Source organism: Anopheles merus, chromosome 2L, assembly GCF_017562075.2.
Source record: "Anopheles merus strain MAF chromosome 2L, AmerM5.1, whole genome shotgun sequence".
NCBI classification, from domain to species: Eukaryota; Metazoa; Arthropoda; class Insecta; order Diptera; family Culicidae; genus Anopheles; species Anopheles merus.
This window is the reverse complement of record NC_054083.1, coordinates 30,258,639-30,286,035: the sequence shown is the minus strand read 5'-3', so window position 1 is coordinate 30,286,035 and position 27,397 is coordinate 30,258,639. Positions and strand designations below refer to the sequence as shown.

At 45.9% G+C, this 27,397-nt stretch overlaps 3 protein-coding genes across 5 annotated transcripts; 2 read left to right on the top strand and 1 right to left on the bottom strand.

Moving 5' to 3' along the window:
- Window positions 1-1,289: 1,289 nt before the first annotated feature.
- Window positions 1,290-8,882, top strand: LOC121592922. The gene is made up of 4 exons (XM_041914838.1): window positions 1,290-1,546; window positions 6,669-6,800; window positions 6,907-7,197; window positions 8,623-8,882. The coding sequence occupies exons 1-4, from the start codon at window positions 1,501-1,503 to the stop codon at window positions 8,652-8,654; spliced, it is 501 nt and encodes a 166-aa protein (XP_041770772.1). The 5' UTR covers window positions 1,290-1,500; the 3' UTR covers window positions 8,655-8,882.
- Window positions 8,883-10,920: 2,038 nt separating this feature from the next.
- LOC121593819 lies at window positions 10,921-18,126 on the bottom strand. Its single transcript, XM_041916521.1, has 2 exons — window positions 15,253-18,126; window positions 10,921-12,083 (listed from the first exon to the last, which is right to left on the bottom strand). The coding sequence occupies exons 1-2, from the start codon at window positions 17,605-17,607 to the stop codon at window positions 12,036-12,038; spliced, it is 2,403 nt and encodes an 800-aa protein (XP_041772455.1). The 5' UTR covers window positions 17,608-18,126; the 3' UTR covers window positions 10,921-12,035.
- Window positions 18,127-21,409: 3,283 nt separating this feature from the next.
- On the top strand, window positions 21,410-26,828 carry LOC121593939 (atrophin-1-like). Of its 3 annotated transcripts, none has more exons than XM_041916738.1 (5): window positions 21,410-23,018; window positions 24,178-24,444; window positions 24,510-24,796; window positions 24,872-26,297; window positions 26,390-26,828. In XM_041916738.1, the coding sequence occupies exons 1-5, from the start codon at window positions 22,985-22,987 to the stop codon at window positions 26,440-26,442; spliced, it is 2,067 nt and encodes a 688-aa protein (XP_041772672.1). In that variant the 5' UTR covers window positions 21,410-22,984; the 3' UTR covers window positions 26,443-26,828. The 3 variants fall into 3 exon arrangements, with proteins under 3 accessions (XP_041772672.1, XP_041772671.1, XP_041772670.1); XM_041916737.1 differs by having other exon boundaries at window positions 24,510-24,805; XM_041916736.1 differs by having other exon boundaries at window positions 24,510-26,297.
- The last annotated feature ends 569 nt before the right edge of the window (window positions 26,829-27,397 follow it).

The following is a 27,397-nucleotide window of genomic DNA, read 5'->3' as shown; positions in this document are numbered from 1 at the left end:
ATTCTGTGTCTTCTTCTCTAGACACTTTGATCTGTTCGTAAAGTTTAACCATTTATGCACATTTGTCGGTACACTGAACGACTTAGTACTTTATGTCTAACCTTCGCTTCTCGACAAAACTCGTACAAATGAGGATGTTGATCAACGTAAATCATACTTCGCGGGCCGACAGGCAAATTTTACCAAAATATCGTTCAAAACGACTTAAACCGGTCTATTACATCAATGAAGAATAAAAAAAACGAACATTGCTGTTAATTACAATTACAATGTCACCTTTAAGAGCATTTGTTACATGCAGCCCTTTCAGGGACAGTCCAATGCGCCGAGCTCGAGTAAAAAACCACAACAAAACAACAAAACATCCACTCTTTCCAAGATGTCTACGTGCGCTCCATCACATACCAGGTGGGTCCAACGTCCAACCGTGCGCAGAGACCACAAACGGTCAATCATCATTTGTCTTCTCGGTGGTGGTGGTCTCAATATGCCCAGCACGCTTGGTAACACAATTTCTGTTGACCCAGCGCAGGGACAGGCAAAAGCTTAGAATCGTTCTAGAAACACTTTAACACATTGTAACGCTGCCGAACCTGTTTAGCTATCAGATTCGCGACAATTCGGACAGGAAGAAACCGGCTTCAGATCTCTACAAAAAACAGTGTTGGACAACTGTAGGGGATGGTCAGTTACGGAAATGTAAATTAGTTGCTAACTGGAAATCGGGCCCCTCTGATTAGCCAAAAGTGGAAGCGTTATTTTCTGTGTTAACCCTCGAGTGACTCCGATGAAAGTAAAGGCAGGTTGGTTTAATCTACTCAATCAATTCAAGGATCAATTTGTACGGCGAGAAGAACGTCTGATTAAGAGATAAATTACCATTAAATCATTCGGAGATGCAACGCGAACAACACATTATTCTCATGCAGAAAGCACTCAAGGGATGATTTGTTACATCACAAAGCGTCACACCGGTTCAAAACTGTCTGCAAAAAAAACTCCAATCTTTCTCTCTTTTAATACCACCCTGGGTTTAGTATCCCCTCCATTTGCTGAAGCTTTGCGCATTTTGTATTTCCACTCAATCTAATAAACATTGGACTTCCGATTTTCTCTTCCTCCCCCCTCTACTGCCCCTCAATCCCGGGTCGAGCACCATTCGTACGGCATCAAGAACATTTCCCCCACCCTTGCCCGACCACTAGCCCGCCCGTTCTTGCTGCACCTTGAACCGTGCAGACCGCAACCGCGATCACCGCCGATCGCGACTTCGAGCCTTCATGAGCCTGTGCAGGACTCAACCAAGCGGTCAGTTAGCGTCGATTCTTCGCTGGCTCCGGACGAGTCGCTTGCGACACACAGCCCAACTGCCGAATCCGGAACTAGTCGGCCCCCGCGTAGCAGAGTGTAGCTAAAGTTGCAATTCGACACGGTGTTTGCGAGTGGTTCGCGAAGGCAAAGATTGGACGGATTTTCCAAGCATCCAAGGGTACATCCGCGATGGAACGGAATGGACGTGTTGCGGTTGTCGGAGTGTTGCTGGTCGGTGAGTAGCGCTGGTGATCCGTGATGCGTTGTTTCGTACCCAACCGCCTGTAATGAGTCGTAAAACCGCGGAAGTGTATCGCGTGTGCAGCGCGCTAAACGCTGGTTCGCCGCCTGTTGTGTTGCCGTTGATTGAGTCTTTCGTGGTGGAAAAGCACGGTGTCGATTGGCGGAGAGGGTAGTGAGCATTACACTGCAAAGAATTATTCCACTGGGTGTGATATTAATTTTAAATAGCTTTGTATTGAAAAGCACAAGAATGAGGTAGAAAATCGTCGAGCAAGAGAACAGAAAGATAATTAAAAATGGTTGTAAAATGTTAAGCATCCTTTTAAAATTCAAATTTTATCATTATGAGCCGTACGAAGTTCATCGTGTGAGCTTCAGAGGACTTACTGCGAATTGTGAATGTTTTATTGGATGTTCTTTTCCGTCTACTGATACGAAAAAACGAAAGCTGCAGCTGGTGCTAACCTTAAACTAAGTATCTAATATTCCTTGAGCTTTAAAAACCTCAATGTTTGCATCCTCAAAATTGCTGCGTAAAAGCTCCCCCATTTGCCAAACAAACATACACTTTCCCTTACACACGTGCGCGTTCAATCACGCGCAACAACGCATCGGCAAAAGCGCTCCTCGCGCTACTTTCGCGAGCTCTCTGCGGAGCTGTTTGAACATCATCAGTAGTCAATACAAACATGCATACAAAAACCACACCATGCAAACTGGATGCTCGAGCGCACACACACACACAATTACATACCAGCGCAACCGAAGGATACGGCACGCGTCCTTTGGTGAGTCATGCTGTGGGGAGTTGTTTTTGTTTGAGCTTGCCGCTCTGCTTGCGCCTTGCTTTGCTCGCTTGCAATCGCTCGCCGTCCGAAGGTCTACAGCCCCAGAGGTGCAAGATGGAAGGCTGTATGGAAATGTGGAAAAACTTCTTCACCTTCACCGCAAGCCAAACGGAAGCAGCAGCAGCATGCGAGCGATGGCAGAAGGTTTCTTCTGCTCTTGTTGCGAAGCAACCAGAAGATTCGCCCCACTGACGTCATTGGCGATGCCTTTGTTGATGAGCTTTCAAATTTGCATGTGGCAATGTGTGCAATGAGTGCACGGTTTTTCTATTATTTCTTTTCGTTTTGGCACATATGCACCGAGGAAACGAACCATAGTGGTCCGGAAATTGATTCATCAGCTGAGTGTGGTTAACATTGATTGTTGTGTCGGGATTGGTTGATGATTTTATGATCGCAATTTAGAGTTCGCCACAAAGTAAGTGTTGAGGACTTTTTGTCAAGGAAGTGTCTCTGTTACGACTTGATAGCGATAAAAGAGGCGTGAAGGGAACAGAAATATTCCTCCAATGGCAATATAAAGTACTCACTTCAATAGCACATCAAAGACAATGGTGTAGAAACTTTGGTTCAATGAGATAATATCTCTTTACACTAGATTTAGTAAACAATCTATAAGATTCGTTTTCCATCGTGTATGTTAAGGATAGAATTATATATATGTTTCAACTATTTCCAAAATAAACTTTCAATAAATTGTTTTAACTTTAAATCATTTATTCTCATTCATATTCATACTGCCTTGCAAAGTCGTTCACGTCGCAAACAGATCTCAAAGACTCTCCCATTTACAACGGCCTGTTGTGTTGCCGTTGATTGAGTCTTTCGTGGTGGAAAAGCACGGTGTCGATTGGCGGAGAGGGTAGTGAGCATTACACTGCAAAGAATTATTCCACTGGGTGTGATATTAATTTTAAATAGCTTTGTATTGAAAAGCACAAGAATGAGGTAGAAAATCGTCGAGCAAGAGAACAGAAAGATAATAAAAATGGTTGTAAAATGTTAAGCATCCTTTTAAAATTCAAATTTTATCATTATGAGCCGTACGAAGTTCATCGTGTGAGCTTCAGAGGACTTACTGCGAATTGTGAATGTTTTATTGGATGTTCTTTTCCGTCTACTGATACGAAAAAACGAAAGCTGCAGCTGGTGCTAACCTTAAACTAAGTATCTAATATTCCTTGAGCTTTAAAAACCTCAATGTTTGCATCCTCAAAATTGCTGCGTAAAAGCTCCCCCATTTGCCAAACAAACATACACTTTCCCTTACACACGTGCGCGTTCAATCACGCGCAACAACGCATCGGCAAAAGCGCTCCTCGCGCTACTTTCGCGAGCTCTCTGCGGAGCTGTTTGAACATCATCAGTAGTCAATACAAACATGCATACAAAAACCACACCATGCAAACTGGATGCTCGAGCGCACACACACACACAATTACATACCAGCGCAACCGAAGGATACGGCACGCGTCCTTTGGTGAGTCATGCTGTGGGGAGTTGTTTTTGTTTGAGCTTGCCGCTCTGCTTGCGCCTTGCTTTGCTCGCTTGCAATCGCTCGCCGTCCGAAGGTCTACAGCCCCAGAGGTGCAAGATGGAAGGCTGTATGGAAATGTGGAAAAACTTCTTCACCTTCACCGCAAGCCAAACGGAAGCAGCAGCAGCATGCGAGCGATGGCAGAAGGTTTCTTCTGCTCTTGTTGCGAAGCAACCAGAAGATTCGCCCCACTGACGTCATTGGCGATGCCTTTGTTGATGAGCTTTCAAATTTGCATGTGGCAATGTGTGCAATGAGTGCACGGTTTTTCTATTATTTCTTTTCGTTTTGGCACATATGCACCGAGGAAACGAACCATAGTGGTCCGGAAATTGATTCATCAGCTGAGTGTGGTTAACATTGATTGTTGTGTCGGGATTGGTTGATGATTTTATGATCGCAATTTAGAGTTCGCCACAAAGTAAGTGTTGAGGACTTTTTGTCAAGGAAGTGTCTCTGTTACGACTTGATAGCGATAAAAGAGGCGTGAAGGGAACAGAAATATTCCTCCAATGGCAATATAAAGTACTCACTTCAATAGCACATCAAAGACAATGGTGTAGAAACTTTGGTTCAATGAGATAATATCTCTTTACACTAGATTTAGTAAACAATCTATAAGATTCGTTTTCCATCGTGTATGTTAAGGATAGAATTATATATATGTTTCAACTATTTCCAAAATAAACTTTCAATAAATTGTTTTAACTTTAAATCATTTATTCTCATTCATATTCATACTGCCTTGCAAAGTCGTTCACGTCGCAAACAGATCTCAAAGACTCTCCCATTTACAAATTCCAACATAGGACCTCTTAGTTATGTTAATTGGACATAACATGATGAGAAAACAAAGCTATAAACATAATCATCGAATGTCGTCTGGAGACTGTAAAAAATCTCGCCTATTTAACCTGAACCTGGCTTCATTAATCTTCATCTAACACATCGCACCACTTGAAAACCAGCTCATGTTAGCAGTTGCTGTGTTGGAGTTTCGTATGCTTCTGTCTGTTTGTATGTGTGTGTGTGTGTGTTTTTTTTTTTGTTGTATGCTAGTGTTGCATGTTTTCACCACAGATTTGCACATTTCCATCAAATGGACACCCGCCGATAATCGCTGGCAAATAATTACCGAACGTGATCTGCTTTTGATTTGAGGCTAATTGAATTCGTCTTCCACTTTGCCCTGTACGCGGACCGCGCTGTACACTGGCTGTCAGTAAATAAAACAGAGAGAGAGAGAGAGAGAGAGAGAGAGAGAGAGAGAGAGATGAATAGAGAGGGAAGGAAAAAAAGCTCCAGCGCCCCTACCCCAAACACAACTAAGCCGAACAGATTCAGCCAGATCGTGTGCATTTGTGTGGAAGTTTGGTTGAATGTGGAGGGGAAATGTGTGTGTGTGGAAGAAAAGCCTCACAAAATCGACAGCAGTCCGAATCTCGTCCCGTCCCCGGCGCTCGAAAGCCGCATCATTTCCATGAGGAAGGATTTCTCTTTTCGGGGCATTTTTATCTGATCGAGCTTGGAAAAATTTCCATCCAAACGATTCCCATGCGTAGCCGATATGGTTTTGGGTGGCAAAAAAAAAAGGTGAAGAAACTTGCCAAGGCATGCCGAAAGTGGATGAGGTTTGTTTTCGATTGTGAACCAAATCGAGCCATATTTCACGCAACGGCGAGCGCGAACAGATTAGGGAACATCGCAGATATCAATTTTGGGTATGAAAGCAAAATTAAACGCTTCAACCATGCTGCCTTCATTAAAGTTGTAATATGCCTTCATATGTAACATTTATCATTACAATTCGTCCTTTATGATAACAATATTCTTCATCAAAACCTTCCACTTTGCGCATCATATAACAACATCAATCAGCTTCGTCCGTTTTCCATTATGCAACCGAGTCCGAGTTTCACCCATTTCGACCGTTAGTTTTTGGCAGAATTTATTGCCATCTCATAACTATTTCGCACCTCTGGCTCCGATCCAACCCATCACCCCATCATTCCACTCGGAATGACCTTTTCCAGCAGAGCTCATTCCGTTACACAACAAAATCCGGTTCCGAATGGACCGCACTTCCTTTTCTGCGGCTCATTTTCGCAACAATTCGCGATCTTTACGATCAACCTGAGCCAAACACGATCGAACTGAATGTTTTCAAACCCCTGCGCTGCACAAAATCCAATTAAAAACGCTTCCAAGCGGAAAAACAAGCCCCCAAAACGTTCAAGTTCAAGGAACCAGCCGCGTCACGGCACGTCAGAGCCATCGCGCGCCCGCAAGTCAATGTCCCGCGCTCAACGCGCTCATCATAAACGGCCATCGTCCGTTTGTGTGTTACTCGGTGGAGGTCATCGCTGGAAGTTTGATCGCACGGGGCCGATTGATTTTTGGGCTCGCGTTTGATTTCAGCCTGGTGGCTGGCTATCATTATGCGAGGGCCACAATGCCGTTGGTCGTTGCTGCTTCCCTGCGTCTGCGTGCCACCGGTTTGCTAATGATGACCTAGTGATGGAAAACTGACCGCGCGGGACCATCATTATTATACGTCAGGCCGGTCCAAAACGGTGCAATAATCCGATGCAATAATGCTTCGAAAGCGCGCTCCCACCGTTGTTCTGCGGGAAGCTAACGGTGTCGGGGTGGAATTATAGCCCTTCAAATCCAAACCACCTCTCCCTCCACTAACCCATTGCACTGTTGTTTAATTTCCTTCCCCACAGTAAGCTGCCTGGCACTGCTGCTGCTAGCCCTAGCCGAACCGAGCCGAGCCGATGTCATTGCAGGGCGGGTTCGTCGCCAGAGTCCGTGGCTCCAGCGGGCTCCACTTACGTTCGCGCTAGGCAAGAAATTCGGTAAGCTACCTACCCCCCACAACAACAAAAAAAAACCGCTGCTTTAAGACAAACGCTGCTCTAATCTACCCCGTTCCGATCTGTCTATTATAATCAATCCCTTCAGCGCGGAATCGACCGGCGGCCAGTTCAGCATTCGCCCTCGAAACCAACACCGACTGGCGGGAGAACGCGGTGGAGCAAAGCCGACCAGCCCAACCGGTAGCGGTACGTCCGCTTGCCGAGCTTTCGGCGGAAGTGACCGACAGCAAGCCGGCGCCACGATCGAGGGCCTTCTACGGCTGCATGTCGAACTGTCTCACGCTGTCGCAGTACAATCCGGTGTGCGGTACGGACCACACCACCTACCACAACGAGTACAAACTGGAGTGCGCCAACCGGTGCGGAGCAAAGCCCAGTAAGTGTGGAGCGTGTTGTACGATGGTGCTGTTTTGCAACGGCCAGTTTTGATGATTATCGCGATCATTAGATCGTGTAAACGGTTTACATGCTCGCCTTGATCTTATGCTTTCTAAACGCCGTAATTGTCTGCTTTGCGTGACCTAAGCCCGATTGGTGCTGTGACTGTTTCCATTTTCTGTTCTAAAAACACACACTTGGGCCTATTGCTGTATGTTTATTATAAGGAGCATCGATAAGGTTTTGCCGTTATCTAATCGAACTTCTTTTTTAGGTGAAAAATGATTATTTTATAATAATTTAATGTTGGCCACAACTGGCGGTGTTCGTCGCCTGTTAGATTCAGTTCAGTCCACCTTTCGGATCTTTTCAATTGGTTTTAGTAGATGCCAAATTTTCTGAGATACTCCAGGTGTACTTGGAAGCTCCTGATGTCTTTGTATAGGATCATTACCGAGCACCACCTTTAGTTGTAGGATATCCTCACTTTCTCGCGGTGCCCTGGAACATTCTTCGTCTTTTAAATCAAAATTACGATTTTTTAACCAAGCAAACCACTTCCGACAAGTTGTCTCATCTTGTTCATTACCAATTTCTTCTGCTTATTTGTCTTCTTCTTCTTCTTCGTTTTCTTCGTCTGGCTACGAAGGGACGGTCCATATGAGGCTTGCACCTATGATGAGCATTTTATTATGTCGTACGAGTTGACGACTGTACCGCGGGCCCGCTCCATTTAGCTTAGTTAGTTCTTCCTTCTTTAGCTTTGACGACTTTATTAGGGGACCGCGATAAATGATAGCGTAAGGCAGACTTTTTTTCCATAGTGTCAGAGCTTCTCTTAAAAAACTCTTGAAGCAGAACTTATTACATAAGAATTGGCATGATTAGTTAGGCTTACAAAAACGATCTTGTATCGACTGTGGCTCTTCAATATAAGATTGCCTAATCACTAACAGTGACAATATCTGACATCAAAACATTTCGAACTTATTGATACTCATAATTTTAAACAAATTTTGCACGGTTTGAAGAGACGAATCAAGGGACCGCAAGACTCCAAAATAGTCTAAAGTTGAAATACCTATCGTTTCTTTCAAACTTTTCCAAAAGTGTCGTTCAAGCTTACTTATCCCTCTACCTCCAACTCTACGTCTAGCTAGAAGACCATTAACGAGCATCATAAAACCCATCACTTTTCCCCCCTAAATGATCCCAAAACACTGATCGTATCAGCATTTGAAAGTGAAATGAAACTATGCGCACACATAATTCCACACATAATTTGAACGACACTGAAACCGTTTCCACGTCTAAGCCTAATGAGCCATATGGAGGAGTGCCAGCGGGAAGTGCCGGAAAGCCAGAAATGCTTGCCTAACAATCCATTAACTGTTTTTCTTTACCCTTTCTTTTTTTTCCACAGGAGTTTCGATCAAAAAGTCGGGCATTTGCTAGGCCAGCCACAGCAACCTGTCGCTTCTGTCCAATGCATCCGAGACGCAACCGAACGTCCCAGCTGCATTGCTCACCCTTCACTAGACTAAGAAGTCCTCTAGACGCAAGGCGACTGGATGCGTACAAAATAGGGGAGATAGGCGAGCGAAGATTTCTAATTTATTTCTAGTTTTTATAATACACCCGGTAGCGAAAATATGGCACAAAAATAATAAACAAAATCGCTAAACACAACACCGCCCATCATCCGGTATCATTTCGTGTTGCGTCGGCGTCTTTTCCCTAATGAGGAGAAAATTTCAATTTTGATCAATATGGTCCATCGTGTGTGTATGTGCGTGAATGCGTGTCTGTGCACGTGTGTGGATATCTAACGAGAAGCCAATTGATCGTTTCCATCCGCATTAGCCCTCCCGCAGTGTCACCTTACGAGGGAAGATGAAAAAAAAAAGAACGTGCCGGAAAAATGGGGAAAAGTACCGTTCCGCCTTCGAGCGCGAGGGATGAGCATCAGGCACTTGCGCAACCACGTGCGCAGTGCGGTTCCACGTGGCAGGCATTGTCGTCGTTAATGGCATGATTAATTGGCAGCGTTTAGGCTGGGTGCTGGCTGGCGGAGCCAAATCGAGCCAACAAGGGCTGTTTTTCGCCCGCACTAATGCCGAACCGATTAATAATGGCGGCGGAAAGATGGTTCATGTGAAAGAAACCACATTGAGCACGGTACGTCACGGGTGATTATTTCCTGTAAAGTTGAGCCCATCAGTCCCACGCACTTCCAGCGGGTGGCGTAATTATGTTCATGCTGTGATGAGCTTTTTTGTTTTGTTTAGTGTTGGGATAATTACCAGAAACGAATGTTTTTTTCTTTAGCTTTCAGTGTTATGCCATTGTTTTGTTGTTATTTGTGTTATTTGCAATATTGCTAGTGTCTTTTCACCAATCCTGAATAATTCGATTGATCTTTAACAGTTCACTGTCCAAATAGTTTCCTCGTATAAATTGATATGATGTGAAAAAGTTAATAATAAATCATTTAAATAAACTAACACATTATTTAAAACTTGCATTGGTAACATAACATAACAAAACATTGGTAACATAATTCAAAAATTTATGCAAAACATTTATAAATGCAAAACAGTTCTTTAAAGTATTCGTTGTAGATTAAATCGAGATCGAGTATCTTTCTCAGCAAGCTGAATTTCATTTATATTTCTTCTCATCCCAGCAAATGATTCCAAAACCTCAGTAATGACTTATTCACCACGGTATGAGATTAAAGCGCTATTAACGCCCCTAAACTTAAATGGCATGACAAGTCCATTCTCAAGAACATTACTACCACTGCCCTGTCATTTCACCACCGTAACAGCACGTTCTCCATCGACACTTCACTTGGAATTGGGTTACACAGTGGATCTGCCCAGCCCCATGTACCTTCTTTTCTTCAAACGAACTGGCCTATGTTCTTACGGCCCTTTCAAACCAGCGACTAACCCTCACCAATCTCTCGCTCCCCCGGGCGAGGGCAGTAAATACGCATATTTTAACACTTCACTTCAAACCCCTCCAGGAAGTGACCACCGAAATGATGCCGTTAAACTCCTCCCACTGAAATCGGTGCAATCGCTACTGCTGCTGCTGCTGCTGCTGCCCCACAAGCTCAAAACGGAAACGTTTCATTAGCCTCGAAAGTAAGGGAATGATCGGTCGGAGGAACAGAAAGAAAGACACTCGAAAAAAAAACATCGCAAACCCCAGACGCCCTCACAAGCTGACGAAATGTACGACAAGCACAAACCCACGAGCGCGTACCGAGCCGTAATTGAAGCAAGGCAAACGAAACGACCAGGATGGAACGAAATGACGGGAAGCCTCAATCGGCTGAACTTTGGCGTCTAGGCCAGCTTTAATGGCCGTGCGGGCGATGTGAGTTGCGATTGCAAGCGGCAGTCGATGCCAAAAATCATGTCAATGTAATTGGGCCAAATCGGGTGGTGGTTGTTTTTGTTGGTGTTGTTCTTCTTCTTTCCTTTCGATCCTTTGCTTTGGGGTCGGGGTTTGTGTTTCGATTCGTGTTTTTGCGCCAGCATCTTCCGATACAAGTGGCCAAAAACAGCAAGGCAAAAGAAAGGCTAGCCAAATAGATGGGACACGGGGTTTTTTTCTCTGGCGTAGAAGGGGGCATGGCTCAAATTGCTGCCTCTGTTTGATTAGCATGGTGGAGGAAAAGAAAAATAAACAAAATAAACACGTGTTTATTGTGGAGAAGTGTGCAAAAACATTTAATTCGTACAGTGAAGGGGAAAAGGTTTAACATCGCGATCGAGATAAAACATCGCATCGGTAAGATGATGGCAGTTACACTTTTGCTACGGACTATAAAGACACATTTACATTTTTTGGGTTATTTTATTATATTGTTGTATTGTTTTTGTTACTTTTATCATAATTAGCAATTATTGAAGATTATTGGAGTTTTGGAGATATTTTTTCTTTATCACATGGCCTAATATGAAAAAAACAACTATCTGAAATTTTCAGAATTATTATTGTTGCGACGATCGCTTTTGCAAAGGGGTTTATTTAATATAATAATCACGAAAACCAAGCTTTTTGTAGCGAGACTTGTTTATTTGTGTTAAGCTTAAAAAACGTCTTGGCTTCTCCTTTGCGAATGGACTCGTTAAGTGTTTTTAGCGCGCTTAAATCGGTTTGACCTCTCTGACCTTAACCGCGATTTTGTCCCTTTTTTCGGAGAGCTGGTTGGTTTCTTCTAACTGATTTCCCTCTCTTTTCCACGATCTATTCCCTTTTCCACGATCTATTCTATACGCCATCTAGTGGGCATTGATGGCACCTATCATTATTCGAAATCATAGATCAATATTCGAACTCATTCGAACATCAACAATCCGCTGTCAGTTTAAAGCCGTCCCAACAACAATATCCGTTCCAACATTCCCCACCGCGTGAACACATCTGCCTGCACGTTGTTGCTGTTCACTCATATCCTACTAGTTTGCATTGGTATTTTCGGCTTATTTTGCTCGTCTATGTTTTCCCCATCTTTCACTTCAACATCGATCAACGCTAGTTTTACTGCCGGACGTTTTAGTTCCTTCCCCGTAGTTGTACGTACCAGTGCTTGCCTTACTGTGCCATCCGTGCCCGGGTATGTTTCCAGTACGATTGCTCTCAGCCATTCCTTCCTTGCACCCTCTGTGATGAAAACCAGGTCTCCTGGTTTTAGTGGTTTACATGGCTCCAACCATTTACTGCGGCGGTTTAGGGTCGGTATATATTCCTTCAGCCATCGATCCCACATGGCCTCTGCTAGGACAATCGCTCGTTGGTAGCTACTTCTTAGCGCGTTCGCTAGTTCTGGTGTTGTGCGAAGTGTTTGTTTTCTTCCTGCCGAGTTGCCTAGAAGGAAATGGTTAGGGGTTAGTGCTTCCCTATCCGATGAAGTTTGTGGCATATAAGTTAGTGGCCGAGAATTGATCAGGTATTCCACGTCTGTCAACACGGTAACGAGTATTTCGTCATTCAACTTTCTGCCATCATTCAACCCGTTTAATCCTTCTTTAACGCTTCGGACCAGTCGTTCCCAAACTCCACCCATGTGTGGCGCGGAAGGGGGGTTGAAGATCCACTTCGTGTGAGTGTCTGTAAAGGTGGCTGCACAGGTAAGGTTCAGTTCTTTCATCTGTCTTTTCAGTTCGTTGCTGGCGCCTTGAAAATTGGTTCCATTGTCGGAGTAAATCTCCGCCGGTGGCCCTCTGCGACAGACAAATCTTTTGATGGCCATTATGCAGGACTCGGTAGAGAGGCTGTAAGCGACCTCGAGATGGACTGCTCGTGTCACAAGGCAAGTGAAAACGGCCACATATCGTTTCTCGTGCCGTCGCGCATTTATGATGTCTATTGGCCCCAAATAGTCAACTCCTACGTTTGTGAATGGGCGCAAGAAGGGGGTAAGTCGTTGCTCCGGTAGCGGAGCCATTCGAGGATTTTGTGACTTACACTTTTTTATTTTGCAGTATTGGCATGTTTTCCTCACTCTATCAACTACTGCTCTTAAGGATGGAATATAGTACCGCTGTCGGACTTCATTCACCACGGTTTCCCGATTCGCATGCCCATATTGCCCGTGGTAGTGTCGCAGGAGCAGTTCTGTCGTGCGGTGTGAGGAGGGTAAAATGATTGGGAACCTTGTGTCGTAGGGAATATTGCTTGCATTCGCGGTTCGCCCATCTACACGTAGAATCCCGTTTTCGTCTACAAACGGGTCAATGCTGTACAGAGGGCTTGATTTTTCGACCATTTGTTTGTTTTCGGCCCCTGCTTCTTTCTGGAGGACTTCGAGCTCTTTTCTAAAGCAATCGTTCTGTGCTAGCTGTATCAGAAGCTTTTCAGCGCGTTGAAGTTCTTCGGATTGTAGTGGTTCTAACTCATGTTGCATTTTGCATTTAATGATCTGAGCCTGTTTCTCGGTAGCTTCGAGTGTCTTTATGGGTTTACCAATCAGTTTCAGTTTACAATTTGTTATAAACCTGCAGACTTTAGCTACAGTGCGTAATAGTACATTCCATTTCGAGATTCGGGTGATATCAATGAGCGGTAGATCCGAAGGCGTAATGGAATGTGCAAGTAGGGGGACCCTTCTTTCTATTGTTGTTGTGCGAATTGGTTTTTGTTCAGGCCAACACTCTTTAGGATGGTAGAGGAAAGAAGGACCGTTGAGCCATCGCCCTTCCGCTCCTATTTCCGTGTCTTTATTCCATTTCGTCAGACAATCTGCTGGATTCTCTTTAGAGGGGACGTATCTCCAGTTAGCTGTGTCTGTCAAGGTTCGAATCTCTCCGACTCGGTGTGCTATGTATTGTTTATATTCCCTAGGGGGTGATCGAATCCAGGCAAGAACGACTTCAGAGTCAGTATGTATATACTTTTCTGTTATATTTATGTCGTGATTTTCACTGACAGTTTTCATCAGTCTTGATCCTAGAAGGGCTGCTTGCAGTTCAAGCCTGGGTACGGACAAATGTTTAAGGGGTGCCACTTTGCTTCTGGACATCACCAACGCACAGCGAATAGACTTGCTCTCTGTCAATCTAAGATACGCCACGCATCCGTAAGCCTGCTCGCTTGCATCCGTAAATACATGCAATTGCACTGGTTCTTGTGTAGTCGAGCATGCACCTTTGAAGTACCAACGCGGTATTTTTACTTTGTAAATACTGGGAAGTATGGCTATCCAGTTTCTCCATTTAGTCAGTTCTTCGTCTCCCACTTGCTCGTCCCAGTCGATTCGGCTTCGCCACAGATCTTGCATCAGCAAGCGTCCGTGAATCAGAGTGGGGGCTAGTACTCCAAGAGGGTCGAAAATGCTCATTATCGCTCTCAACGCAATTCGTTTCGTGGGTCTTTTTTCTTCAACCACATAAGGAATTAGTTCTTTGTGCCATGATGAGGGAAATTGGAAAACATCACTGATTGGATCCCAAACCATTCCAAGTACTCTTGTTTCGCTATCGTTATCAGCGGGTTTGAAGGTTATTAGAGTTTGGCTGTTTTGGTTTTCTTGCAAGCGCTCTACAAGAGTGTGGTCGTTGCTCACCCAGTTTCGCATATTCAGTCCTGCTTGGGCGTGAATGCACTTTACTTGTTCAGCGCGCTCGATTGCTTCTTCTTTCGTATCGCAGCTGTCGAAGTAATCGTCCATGTAGGTGGAACGTTTTATGGCAGCTGCCGCAATCGGGTATTCCTTCGCATGTTCATCGGCATTACGGTGCATGATATATTGGGCCGAGCATGGAGAACACGTTGCCCCAAATGTAGCTACGTCCATGAGATAGACGTCTGGGTCTTGGTTTTTCTCGAATCGGAATAAGAATCTTTGACTGTGTGTGTCTTCTATCCGTATTCGAATTTGATGGAACATTTTTTCGATGTCTCCACCAAAGGCAATTCGTCGTTGCCTAAATATGCTCAGTACTCCTGGCAATTCGACTAGTAGATCTGGGCCTTTTAGTAGTTGCGAATTCAAAGACACTCCTTCTACTTTTGCGGCGGCGTCCCAAATCAGTCGTTTTTTAGTGGGTTTCTTGGGATGGGACACGACATTCAAGGGGAGATACCACACTCTGTCTTGATTTGCTAGTCCCAATTCCTGGGGTGTGGCAACATGAGCAAATCCCTTTTTCACGTAGTCTCGGATTTGATTATGGACTTCTATTTTGAGTTCGGGATCTTTATCCAGTTTCCTTTCCAAGGCGAGCAGTCGCTTGAAGGCCATGGGCTTACTATCTGGAAACCGAAATTCATCGCTCTTCCATAGTAGTCCAGTAGTGAATCTACCGTTTGTTTTGAATGACGTGTTTTGCAAGATGGTTTTCGCTCTTGCCACGTCAGTGGGTTCTGGAATCGGTCCGGCATAAGTCCCTACATCATCTAGCACAAATAATTGTCGCAGTAGCTCGTTGAGCTCCCTATCTGCAATCGCTCTATCATTTCCCTCTTCGCGAGGTTTAACGCGGGAAAACTTATCTACTGCTAATTGTAGTGCTACTTGATTATGTGGTTCGCTCACCGATTGTCGTGGTACGGCAACGTCCTCCAGCACGCCCTCACGCGCTCCCTCATCGCGGTGGGTTTCGCGGGAGTTCGAGTGGGGCTTTTCAGTTGGTGTGTCGTTGCTCGTTCCTTCATCGCGAATGTCTTCGCAGAAGCTCTCCTCCTCCTGTCGGGGTGTTTGGTGTACTCCTAGGGTCATCCTTTCAGCACGCGCGTCGGTTGGTCCGTAGATGGCCCAGCCGAGGGCACTCCTTACTGCGACGGGCTCATGGGGTAGGCCAAACCGTGTTTCGAGCGGTCGCATCAACTGCATGTCTCGCAGTCCGATCAGGATGGTCGGCTTCGCGTTAGCCAGGGACGTCATCGGAAGGTGCTGTAAGTGTGTAAAGGAACTTATCAGTGCGTCGTATTTAATGTTGTTAGACGGCAAACTTAGCTCTTTGACGGTGCGGGCGGCCGCTATGTCGTAGCGCCGCCCCTCTCCTCTCGCAGATATCTGGAAACTGACGCGGCGGGACTCTTCTTCCTTCCGGGTTACGTTGGCTGTCCAGCAGAGCTCTAGTGGTTCTACCTCTCCGTCAAGTCCCAACTTCGAGGCCAATTCGGCTTCCACCAGGGTGATGGCTGATCCCTCATCAAGAAAGGCGACGGTGTCGATGGCGCGCCGGCCGTGGTACACCGTAACTGGCACGATGCGGAAAATCGCCGGCTGCTTGATGTAGTGATGAGCTTGGTAGTGCACGCCCTTAGGTGATTCTCTATCTCGGTGTAGCAGAGTGTGGTGTCTTTCGCCGCATCCTGGCACCCGACATGTGAATCGTGATCGACACGGTTTCGTACCATGTCTGTTCAGGCACGTCGAGCAAAGTTGTAATTGCGTTACGCTTTCCCACCGTTCGTCCACGGTCATTCTCTTGAGCGTTTCGCAATGCTTGGCGGCATGTCCCGGCGTAGCGCATACCAGGCATTTTATAATGACTTGTCGCGAAGTGTGTGACGTATGTGCAGGCGGTTCTGGGTCGGAGTGTTGCACGTGCAAGTGGGAGTGGAAGCTTCTTGATCTCGTTTGATCTGCTCTAGGAGGAACGTAAGTGGTGACGTCGCATGCATCGTCTACCAGCGTCTCTATGAATTCGCCGAACTCCTTTAGCGTTGGTTCGGAATATTTGTTTTTGTACCTAGACCACTCAAGTTTCCTTGTTGCAGGTAATTTATCCACCAAATCCGCCAAAAGTTCCGGGTTGTTAAAATAGCCAGTCAGGTTGCTCAGAGTCAGGTGATCGCACAAATTAATGACTTCCAAGCCGAACGTAATAAGATTGTTCAACTGCTCTGGCTTGGGGGGGTCCAATCTGCGAACACGTTCCGTGAGTTGTCGCACGAGCTGGGCTGGTTTTCCGAACAGTTTTTCCAACCGTTTAATTATGAGCGGAGCGGCATTTGGCAACCTTAGTTTGGACTGCACGGCATCTCGAGCGGGGCCCCTTAAACACTCAGTTAATCTGATGGTATTTTCGCCATCAGTATACCCGCAGGCTTTGGTCGACTCTTGGTAGCAGTTGAGAAAGATGGACCATTCATTTGCACACCCTGAAAATATGGGTAGTTTTTTGGGGTACATTTCGCGTGCGATACTTAATTCGGCCGTTCGTGAGTGTGTCGCGACCGGGGTGGACATTATTGCTGGCAAAATGGGTTGCGATGGAGGCTCGGTTCTTCGGCTCTGTTCGGGGGTGGCTTCCATGACTTGCCGATTTTGGTGCTTGACCCACTCGGCTGTCCTATTTGTTTTGGAGTCTGCCGAGTAGATTGACAGATTTTCTATCTCGTCTTTCAATGCATTAAGTTGCGTTTCGTGTTGTAGCTCCATTTCGGCCATCTTCGCACGAATTCCCGCTTCCATTTTTTCCTTTTCAGCCAGCAAGATCTGTTTCTGCATCTCCTGCTCCTTCTCTAAGCGTTTCAGCGCCAACTGTGCCGATAGTCGGGAGGAAGCGACACTTCCTTGCCTGGTTGGAGTGGGGTTTTCCGGATGGCTCTTTGCAGTGTTCGGGCTAGGAAGAGGCTTAGCGGGCAGTTCCTTGCTAATACCAGGCGTCGCTTCCGATTGTTGCTTCCCTTCCGGGAGATCGGGCTGCTGGCTTGCCTTTGCAACCGCCATCGCTTTTTCGCTCTTAGGGCGCCGTGTCTTCATTGACGTTTTTGGCCCTTGTTCCGCGCACTTGTCGCACACCCAGAAAGCTTCTGAGACGCTTTCTCCCACTCCAGCACAATTGAAGTGACACCATTTCTTACACTCCTGGCACTGCACCATATCATCGATATCGTTGGGTAAACTGCACTTCACACAATCACTCTTAGTCGCGGGCATCTTGTCACTTAACTTAACTTAACTCGCGGGCACTTTACGCGTAGACTTTGAACTTTCAAGAAGTTTTTTAAGAATGTTGCGACGATCGCTTTTGCAAAGGGGTTTATTTAATATAATAATCACGAAAACCAAGCTTTTTGTAGCGAGACTTGTTTATTTGTGTTAAGCTTAAAAAACGTCTTGGCTTCTCCTTTGCGAATGGACTCGTTAAGTGTTTTTAGCGCGCTTAAATCGGTTTGACCTCTCTGACCTTAACCGCGATTTTGTCCCTTTTTTCGGAGAGCTGGTTGGTTTCTTCTAACTGATTTCCCTCTCTTTTCCACGATCTATTCCCTTTTCCACGATCTATTCTATACGCCATCTAGTGGGCATTGATGGCACCTATCATTATTCGAAATCATAGATCAATATTCGAACTCATTCGAACATCAACAATCCGCTGTCAGTTTAAAGCCGTCCCAACAACAATATCCGTTCCAACAATTATAATCAACAGGGTATATCATTAAAATATAATAAAAAAAAGTAAGCTTACAACTAAATCTGACTAAGTTGTTTTTAAAAGTTTCTAATACATTCAAACATATACAATTCAAACATATACATTCAAATAAAGTTGATAATAAATAACATAAAAATACGAAAAACAAATAAACCCAAAAAAAAACAAACCTCAAATAAACAGCACAAACCAACAAATAACTAGATCCTTTTCAGCAATTATAGCCATAAAAACTCAAAACTACAGTGTGCCTCTGTATGATTCCCACCAAATACTAAAGAAACAAATCGAACAGCAACACAGCAAATGTCCCAAAACGCAACACTTACTTTCGTTCACAATGGTTAGCACTAATGGGTGATTTCTCACACACTTGCTCACCCCTGTCTTTGCACCCCTAAACCGAGCAGCTGCTGTTTTGATTGGCATCGATCAGAGTCCTCACCTAATGAGACGTGGCGCATAGCCTCCGGCATGCCCTAACCTCATTCATCAAGAACTCTCGCGACCGGAATCACTCCACACAGGGCAATTGCTAGTTGTATGTGTACCAAGGGGGAACTCCCGTCTCTTTTCAAGCTGCTAAAGTAAACATAAACTGCCCGATAAATCTCCCGGTGCGGAGACGTTTATCCGGCCATCTGATCGAACGCATCTCGTCATGCACCAGTCACTCCAAGAACGGTGTGCAATCTTCAGTGCGTGAAGATGCTTAAGTCCCCCTGTTCCCAATGGTTCTTCATCCGTCGCTTCCCTTTGGGGCAAGCTGTTTTGACTCCGAGTCAAGTGTTTTTCTGTTTGGATCTAATGATTGGGAATTTCCTGCTTTTGATTGTTCACTTTTGCTTCAACCACAAACAGCAAACTAATAACAAGATGCAACAATCAAACCATACTCTCCTTTAGACAAACAAACACCCCCCCCCCCCCCCCCTCTCCGCCAGGCCCAGTAGAAAGTGATGGCAGATTTCTACATCATTCAACTGCTTTTGCCTCGATCGAGCCCAGCGGACCTGGCGAAGCGTCTTCCGTGCATTACTGGTGAAAATGAAAGCTCACGAACTCGTTCACACAAACACGCACACTCACACACATGCTCATGCATCATTAGCCTGAGCCTTGGCAGAAATTATTTCCTTCTGCTCCAAATTATTGATTCGCTGGTCACGGTCAAAGGCGTGTGAAGATTGCCGCCCTGCGAGCGTTGAAAAGATGATGTGACCGATCGTGGCTTTTCGATGCGCTCGATGCAAAATTACTATGATTTGCGGCAATTGATTGGTGGAGTCTGCCAGGACATTAATTTACCCCGGTGAAAGCTGAGAGCATTTTCCCTTTTTTTCGCACATTTGAATCGGAATGGCGAGACAAATATTTAGGAAATGGTTCAACAAATAAATGTACAATATTAAATAATACTTAACGAATGTTATTTTCCGATTGTCTTATGTTTGGCAACGTACTTGAACCTGTTGTGCCTTTTTTATAACCTTTCATTTTATGCTTCAAGCCACCAGAGGAAACAATCAACTGCAAAACATTTTAATTAAAGCTTCATTAAAAGTGGTGCAACTTGCCTAACAATAGCACATCTCACCCTCCCTCTCAAAAGACACAGCTCTCAAAAATCCCTTTTACCTTTCGATATAATTTTTCCCTACCCCATCACGGGCCGTTTGCGGTACGCTTACCCATCCGTTCCGTACTTTATTGATTTCTTTGGCATTTTTGGGAAGAGTTTTACCATTAGCGAGATTTTTCATTACACTCTGTCTCTCTCTCTCACTGTGTCTGTCTTTTGCTCTCCCTAATAATTAACTCCCCATGCTGGCAGGTACGCGCACTCACCGGTCCGCGAAAATAAAATAAAAATCTACCCCACAACCGTATGTGCAGCTTCCTCCAGCCTCTGTATCTGGAGCCTAGCATGTGCGGCTGGCCCGATGCTTTTGGGGCTAGAGAAACCCATAACGGCACCAATCGGATGTGTATGCGCGTGTAGGAACGGAGAAAGTGATCGCGTCTCTGACCTCAAATTTAATTTCGATAATGCACCTGCACGATCTTCCTTCTATTCATTTTTTTTTCGCCAACAATTCCAAAGATGCTAACCAAAGAGTGTATTGTTACCGTTTGGGCCTTGGTTTCCTTTTTTTTTTTTAATTTTGCTGTCTCTCTGCCGTTTTCAATTAATTTTCAGCACATGACTCCCCGGAACCCATTAAAACCCGTTCCGTCTGTCCTGTGCCGCGCTCTCCTTTTTCGTGCTTTGAGCCACCCAGATGGCAGGAAAATCAAAACAATTAATGCGCGTTTAAAAAGCATCGACCGCCAGACACCAGGCTGAAAAGAAGAGGAAAATCAGTGAAATGAAAACAAGCGGCAGTGTTGGAGACGGGTTGAAGAAACTGCTCGTATCAGACAGGTAGTTGGGCGGTGAAGTTGCATTTTCCGAAATCGAACCCGAGAAAGACCAAAAAAAAAACGGTTGGCATTAGTAGCAGATGAAAACATTCGAAAATGAACCCCTCGTGGCGCCTATGATAGACGTGCCAGAGTGCGTGAACAGTTGGTTCGGTGTCGTTTCATAACGAAATGCAACCTGCAAAGCGTGTCACCGGCGGCGGTAAATTTGACGGGACTGTTTCAATTAAACCGACCCGGCCGGGGGGAGATTTTCTGCATTTAAACCTCCGAAGCACGCGGCCGGTACGAAGTTTGCCTTGTATAGTACTCTGTACAGAAAAAATAAAACCTTTTCCGGCTTGTATCAGTCGGCATTGCTTACTGTTTTACTTTCTTTCTATTTGTAATCGGTTCAGCATCGTGACGGCTGTGTCGTTTTGGGGTCAAGCGTCCCATACGATGCATCTATTAGTTTGGATTTATTTTGATTAGTACAAGTTTTGCGGTCGTTGTATAATTTTCTATAGCTTATCTATCTTAGGCTTATTATCTTAAATTATACAGCCTAACTCTCTTTTCCTTTGACAAATAAATGAAGTAATAATGAGAAATTCAAATGATTCAAAACTATGATATTTACGGTAATTTACTAAACATGTAGTTCAAGAGAAAATAAGCCAAACATCGAACAAAATGGATGTGCAAATTAATGTTCAATAGCACACAATTGAATTATAAAAAGAAGGCAATGAATTAAAGTAACAATAAACTAACATAATAAAAAAGCTATAAATTATTCAAGCGTTGTAAAAGAAATTAAAGAACCCAAATTGAGAAATAATATAAAACACGCCTTAAATTAAAAATATTTAAACTGAATGCTAACATTAACCAGCACAAGTGACAAGAAATAAAAAGTCGCTAGGATGAATTTTAAAAACAAAAAACGAACTTATAAAATTTACATTCAATGGGGATAACACACGAACAACGATAACATACACAAACAAAACCCTTAAAAAGACACAAATAAAAGTCGCTATTGAAATATCATTCCCCAACCAATTACCAATAAATATCAGCAGAAAAACAAAGGGACAGGTGACAATTGCTTTCTATCATCAAAACATGTCATTTTTCTACCCTAACAGCTCTCACAATGGTCCATTTTACTTTCGTTTCACGTTTTATGAGCAGCCGGTATCAAAAACAGGTGCGATGCTTGTCTCAGGTCTGAGCTGGAATTGAAAATCAGTTTTGCTCTTCACCTCGCCAAACCAATGCAATAAATCAAAACCTTATCTAGGTCCTCTTTAACAAATGAACACAAAACGAGACGCTTGTTGTATGTCGGTGAGAAATATTGTGTTACTTTAATGCTTCCGTATTACCTTCGAACGGTTCGACTGTAAGTTCAGTACACATGCACACTCCCGGAGCCCGGTCGAAGAATTTCCCCGCTTTTCTATCGTGTGCGTACCAAATTATTCGGCTCCATCCATCGGCCACCGCAAAACAACGAAGAAAAAAACAAACCCCCCCCCAAGGGAAAGAGTGAGGAGAAAGAAAAGCCCAAACGTACAGCGCGAAAGCTCACCCTGAGGCCGGGCCTGAACTGCCGAACGGTGTCAAGAAAGTGGAGATCAAAGCGAAGATCGAAACACAGCAAAACGATCGCACGCGGAAAAGGAATCGGTGGCTCGGAGAGGTCGTAAACCGTACGCTACTACACACTCGAACACTGGGTGGATGGGTCCAAAGGGGATGGGAAAACTCCTCTCCCCGCATGGAAGGGGCTGGAGATCGGCGCGAAAATGTTTCAAAATTTTGTACACCCTCCCGGGGAAGGTTTATTCATTGGCCAGCGCTTGCCCGGGACGGAAGCCGTGTTGTGCTGTGGGTAACGAAACAGCGGAAAAAAGGTTTTAGACAACGCACGACGACGAAGCGTGTTCGTCGCGTCACAGTGACTTAGAAAAAAGGGGTTTGCCACCTTTCACGCGTGTACGGTGAACGCGGCAAGCAGTGTGTAAAACGTGCATGTGCTGGGTGCCAAAGAAAAACGGGATCCCAAGACGCGAACAAAGCACAACAAATCTAATCAAAGTGAAAATCCTTGTTCTGGAAAACTACCCGAACAAATTATAAAACTATTAGCGAGTGATTGAGTGTGTGTTTGCGGGTGTGCGTGAGTGTTCTGGTGAAAACGCTGCTGGGAAAACACGTTTGAGATCCACGCAGAGAGCAAAAAGGCACCGGGTCGGAACGTGCTAGACACAGCGACAAACCTTCCCTACAAAGATTGAAAAGGTGGAAATTAATTTTCACGTGTGAACGTGTGCTGTACGTGTGTAGCATTGTGGAAGCGGAATTCTGTGCGCGCTGCCGGAAAAACCGACTCCCGGGTTCCTTGACATCCACAGGCAAGACGAACGTGCGTTGCGAGTGACGAAGAACAAAAAAAGCACGATGCGATCCTTGTGGTTGTTTCTACTGGTGGCAGGTAAGCGCAGACGGTCGGAGACGGTCGGACAGACAGCCCTTGCCGTTTGTAATTTAAAATGTGTCCCAAACGCTCCGGTTCGTTCGCGGGTTTTTTGCATACCGCGGGGAACTTCGCGGGCGGAGCCGTTTGGTGGCCAACTCATTATACCAAATTACTTCGCTTAGCGTTTCGGTTCCGTTTATGGGGGTTTCCTTCTTTCGATTTTCATCTCATGTGTTGGCTGCTGTTTGAGATGGCATTTGCAATTAATTCTCGGCAGCAGTGGAATTTGGTTTTGTGGCGAGAATGGGGGTTTGATTTTTTGAAAAAAATTAATTCCACCAGTTTTTTTTCTTCTCTTATTGCAATCATGTTCTTTGAGATTGCAGAATCAAACGTAGTAGAGGAAAAACAAAATTAGAGAAAGAGTGTTTTATCCATCGGGATTTATGTCTGCTCTGTTTTTTTTTGGAATACCAAGGATTGGAAGTCAGGATAGTGCAACCGGTAGTAGTTACAGGCTTTTTTTAATTTCTAAAAAAAATGCGAAACAGCAGATTACAATTTATTAGCAGTTTGATTTATCACAAATGACGTTGTAAATTGTTATTCAAATTGATTGTTTCATCACTCAAATTTCTAACTGATTCCGATATCAAAAAGTTAGCTTTGAATCTATTCAAGCGTCTAATATAACTGCAAAATGGTCACAATTCAAGAAAAGCTCTGAATTTAGCTCATTTTGAGACTTTAAGAACGATACCTTTGGTACAATAGATTCAGTTCTGTTGAGGGATCTATTGAAGCTCTGACTCCACACATGAGAGGACAACCATATTAGTAACAAGATTTGTTCATGGGTTTAGATTAGAAAGAAGAAGGGATTTTCTGGGGTTGTCTTGATTTTGGGAAATTTTCTTTAGTCTTTCTTACGGTTAGTGATCTTTTCCTGTTGGAAATTGGACCATTTCACCAACATTTTTGGACAGGCACGTTGAAAATTCCTGAATTGGATTCCAATTGAGTCTGTGCAAAACGAGTGTTTTAGAGCCCACTGCACATTATGTTGACTTTCCGTAAGAAAGTGTTCTGAAATTATCAAAACTCCTGCGAACTCCAGTATGTGCCCAAATTCAGAAAAGCCATATTCTTAATCAATAATCTTTCTTCTTCCTAGCGCCACTGGTACTGGCCGAGGATAAGCTTAAAAAGCCCAACCCCGCCGTTGCGCCAGCGGTGGCCTCCACGTCCAAGATCGCCGACAGCGTTGCCAGCCCCAGCGTGACCGAGTACAAAAAGACGCTCATCCGCAAGCCGAAGCGTTCGAACGGTGAGATTCCGCTGCTGATCATCCGTCCGGTGGACAAACGGCGCAAGATCTACTTCAAGGAGCCGACGGTGAAGATCGCTTCCGGCGGTGTGGCCACGTATGGCACCTATCCTGGTAAGCAATTCGATCGCTTGATTGATGCCGCTTTAGACTAATCGACAATGGGCCTGCCCTTTCAGAGCTTCATACGAACGACGGTGAGATGTTTACGCTCGAGCACATGCTGCCGATCCTCAGCCTGGAGGGCATGCTGAAAGGGTTCTCCAAGCACGGTCCGAACCACTTCGTACCCTCGCCACAGTTCAAACCGTCCGACATCCATCACCTGGTGGCGCCCCAGAAGACGAAGGAAGAGTATCACCATCAGCTCGCGCCGCTAAAACCAAGCCAGCTGCTGTCCATCTCGCACAAACCGGCTGAGGCCGTGCCGGCCCAGACGCTACCATCGCCGCCGCCCCCGAACTACGTACCGGCCGTAAATTCTGAAGATCAGCTACTGAAACTTGGTCAACCACAGCCTTCCTTTTCGCCCCTGGTACAGGACAAGCCGGCGTTCGTCAAGCCCGAGCAGCTGCCCGCCAGCTTCAACTTCAAGGTGCAGGAGGAGGTCGGCCACTACAAGGTGAACGCGATCCCGCTGTCGAAGCCGCCGGCGGCGTCCGAGCCGCACCACCATCAGCACCACCATCCGGCCCATCAGCAGCACCATCACTTCGGGCAGCCGACCGCCGGGGGCGCCACCAGCTACGTCGGCAGCCAGCAGGGTAAGTCGCCCCAGCCGCCCCAATCGCAACCGCTCTACATCCATGCAGCGCCACCGGCCACCGACCACCACGCGTCCAGTGGCAGCAAGTGGCAGGAGGTCGTCCCGAAGAAGTCCCCGCAGGTGTCCGTGTCCACCAACTTTTACCATCCGAAAACGATCGTCACCGAGCAGGAGCAGTCGCAGCACACGAAGGCGTACGCGCAGGCCCAGCAAGCGGTTGCAGCCCCGCCGTCCCAACAACAGCCAACCGTGCAGACGCATCTGAGCTACTACTTCCCGAAGGAAGAGTCGGCACCGCAGTCGGCCCCGGTCGCCCACCACCAGCACGGCCAGCAGTCGGCGACGTCGTACAGCAATGTGCAGGCGAGCGGTAGTGCACCGCCCGGCGACCATCTTGCCGACACGCCCGCCGAAAAGCCAATCCACAAGACGTACAGCTCGCACATTAAGCAGAAGTACCAGAAGCAGCACCATCAGCAGCCGCACGTCTTCATCCAGAAGTACTTCGAGTTCCCGTCCAAGCCCGGTACGCACCAGAAGAACGTCGTGAGCGAGTTCCACGGTTCGCACGGTAACGAGACGTCCGACCATCAGCATCTGCCCGAGCCGCAGGCCTACGCCGCGCCCCAGTATCTGCCACTGCCCCAGCCGCAGGCCCTTCATCAGCCACAGCACACGGTCAATGGTGGTCCGGGGGCCCAAACGCTTCACCTGCAGCTGCACCACCCTGTACATCATCCGGTGCACCATCCGATGCATCACGGTGGACCTGCTCAAAGCTACTGGAAGTTTGGGCGTCGCAACCAGGACACGACCCAGGCAGTCAAACCAGTGGTAGAGCACACGAACGAGCCGGACCATCACGATAGCCAGCATGCCGGTTCGGTTCTGCGCCCGGTCAAGCACACGACAGTGACCATCGGAACAAGCACAGAGTCGGCCCCATCCACCGGCAAGGACACCAAGGACGGACAGCCCCAGGCTCAGGATCGTATCGATCAGGGTGCGCCGTCGACCAATGGGACTGCCAGTGCGTCCACCAGTGCACCGACCCGAACGCCCAAGCAGATCCAGCACGGCTGCGAACGGCGCTGCATTCGCAACACGGTCGCCCAGGCGTACGAGCCCGTGTGCGGCACGGACGGTGTGACCTACTCGAACCGGGGCAAGCTGCGCTGTGCCCGAACGTGCGGTAATGACGGTAAGCAGCCGGAGCTCATCTCTCCAACTCCAAATTGGAACTAAATACCTTGTGTTCATGCCACATTTTCGGCGATCTCTTTCTTTCTCCAGATCTCGAGATACGATCGTACGGCGAATGTTCCACGACCTCGCGGAACGCATAATTGACCTGTGTCGGCACAAACGGGCCCACAGCAGATAGTTTCATTTCCGCTTTCACTCATTCACTCAGGCTGCCGGCAGAAGTAGTGGTTACCCTCGATTATGGAGCCCGTGTGGAACGGAAATGATGCTGCCAACAACACACACCTGCGGCGGGGCATGGTAAACTCTTAAACGGTGAAACAATATCGATTGCCGCCTGATCCATTGCCGTGTTCATCTTTCCTGGGGGTTTATTCCTCCTCCCGCCGTAAACTGTTTAAATATCGATCGGGAAAATTCGATCGCTTCGAGCGCGGGCAATCTGAGAGCGGAGTGATTGGGTGGAGAGTGAGAGAGAGAGAGAGAGAGAGAGAGAGAGAGAGAGAGAGAGAGAGAGAGAGAGAGAGAGAGAGAGAGAGAGAGAGAGAGTTACCTGTTTTGATCGAATTGGTGATCAGGGGAAGAAGAAAACGTAATTAGTGATTTATTTATTTATTATTGGATTCCTCACCTCGGGAACCGTTGTTTTGTTACCGGGTTTTCTCTTCTTTTGGTTTTTTTTTACAATCAATTCATTTGCAGTCGAATCGACTCGAACACACCTACACATCCATAGACACATACACACATCTACAGACAGACACGCTTAGATATGTAAGATTATTTTAATTTCCTTGCGCAATCTCTTTCTTGTGGTTGGCAGGAGGCAGTGGAGTTGACGTGCGGATGAATAAAATGGTGATGATGATTAATAATAAAACACAGCAAGAATGCTTTGCTTATCAAAGAGAACTGGTGAAAGAACGGGATACTTTTATGACGTGATAAAAAGGTGAGAAATGTCTGGTGTGGTGATACTGATTATTTTGTGAATGTACGTGGAATGCGAGGGATATTGGAAGATATTCGAGAGGCTGCCAAAGGATTCTGATAACGTAATTAAGCATACATTATCATATCAAACTTACGGGATGA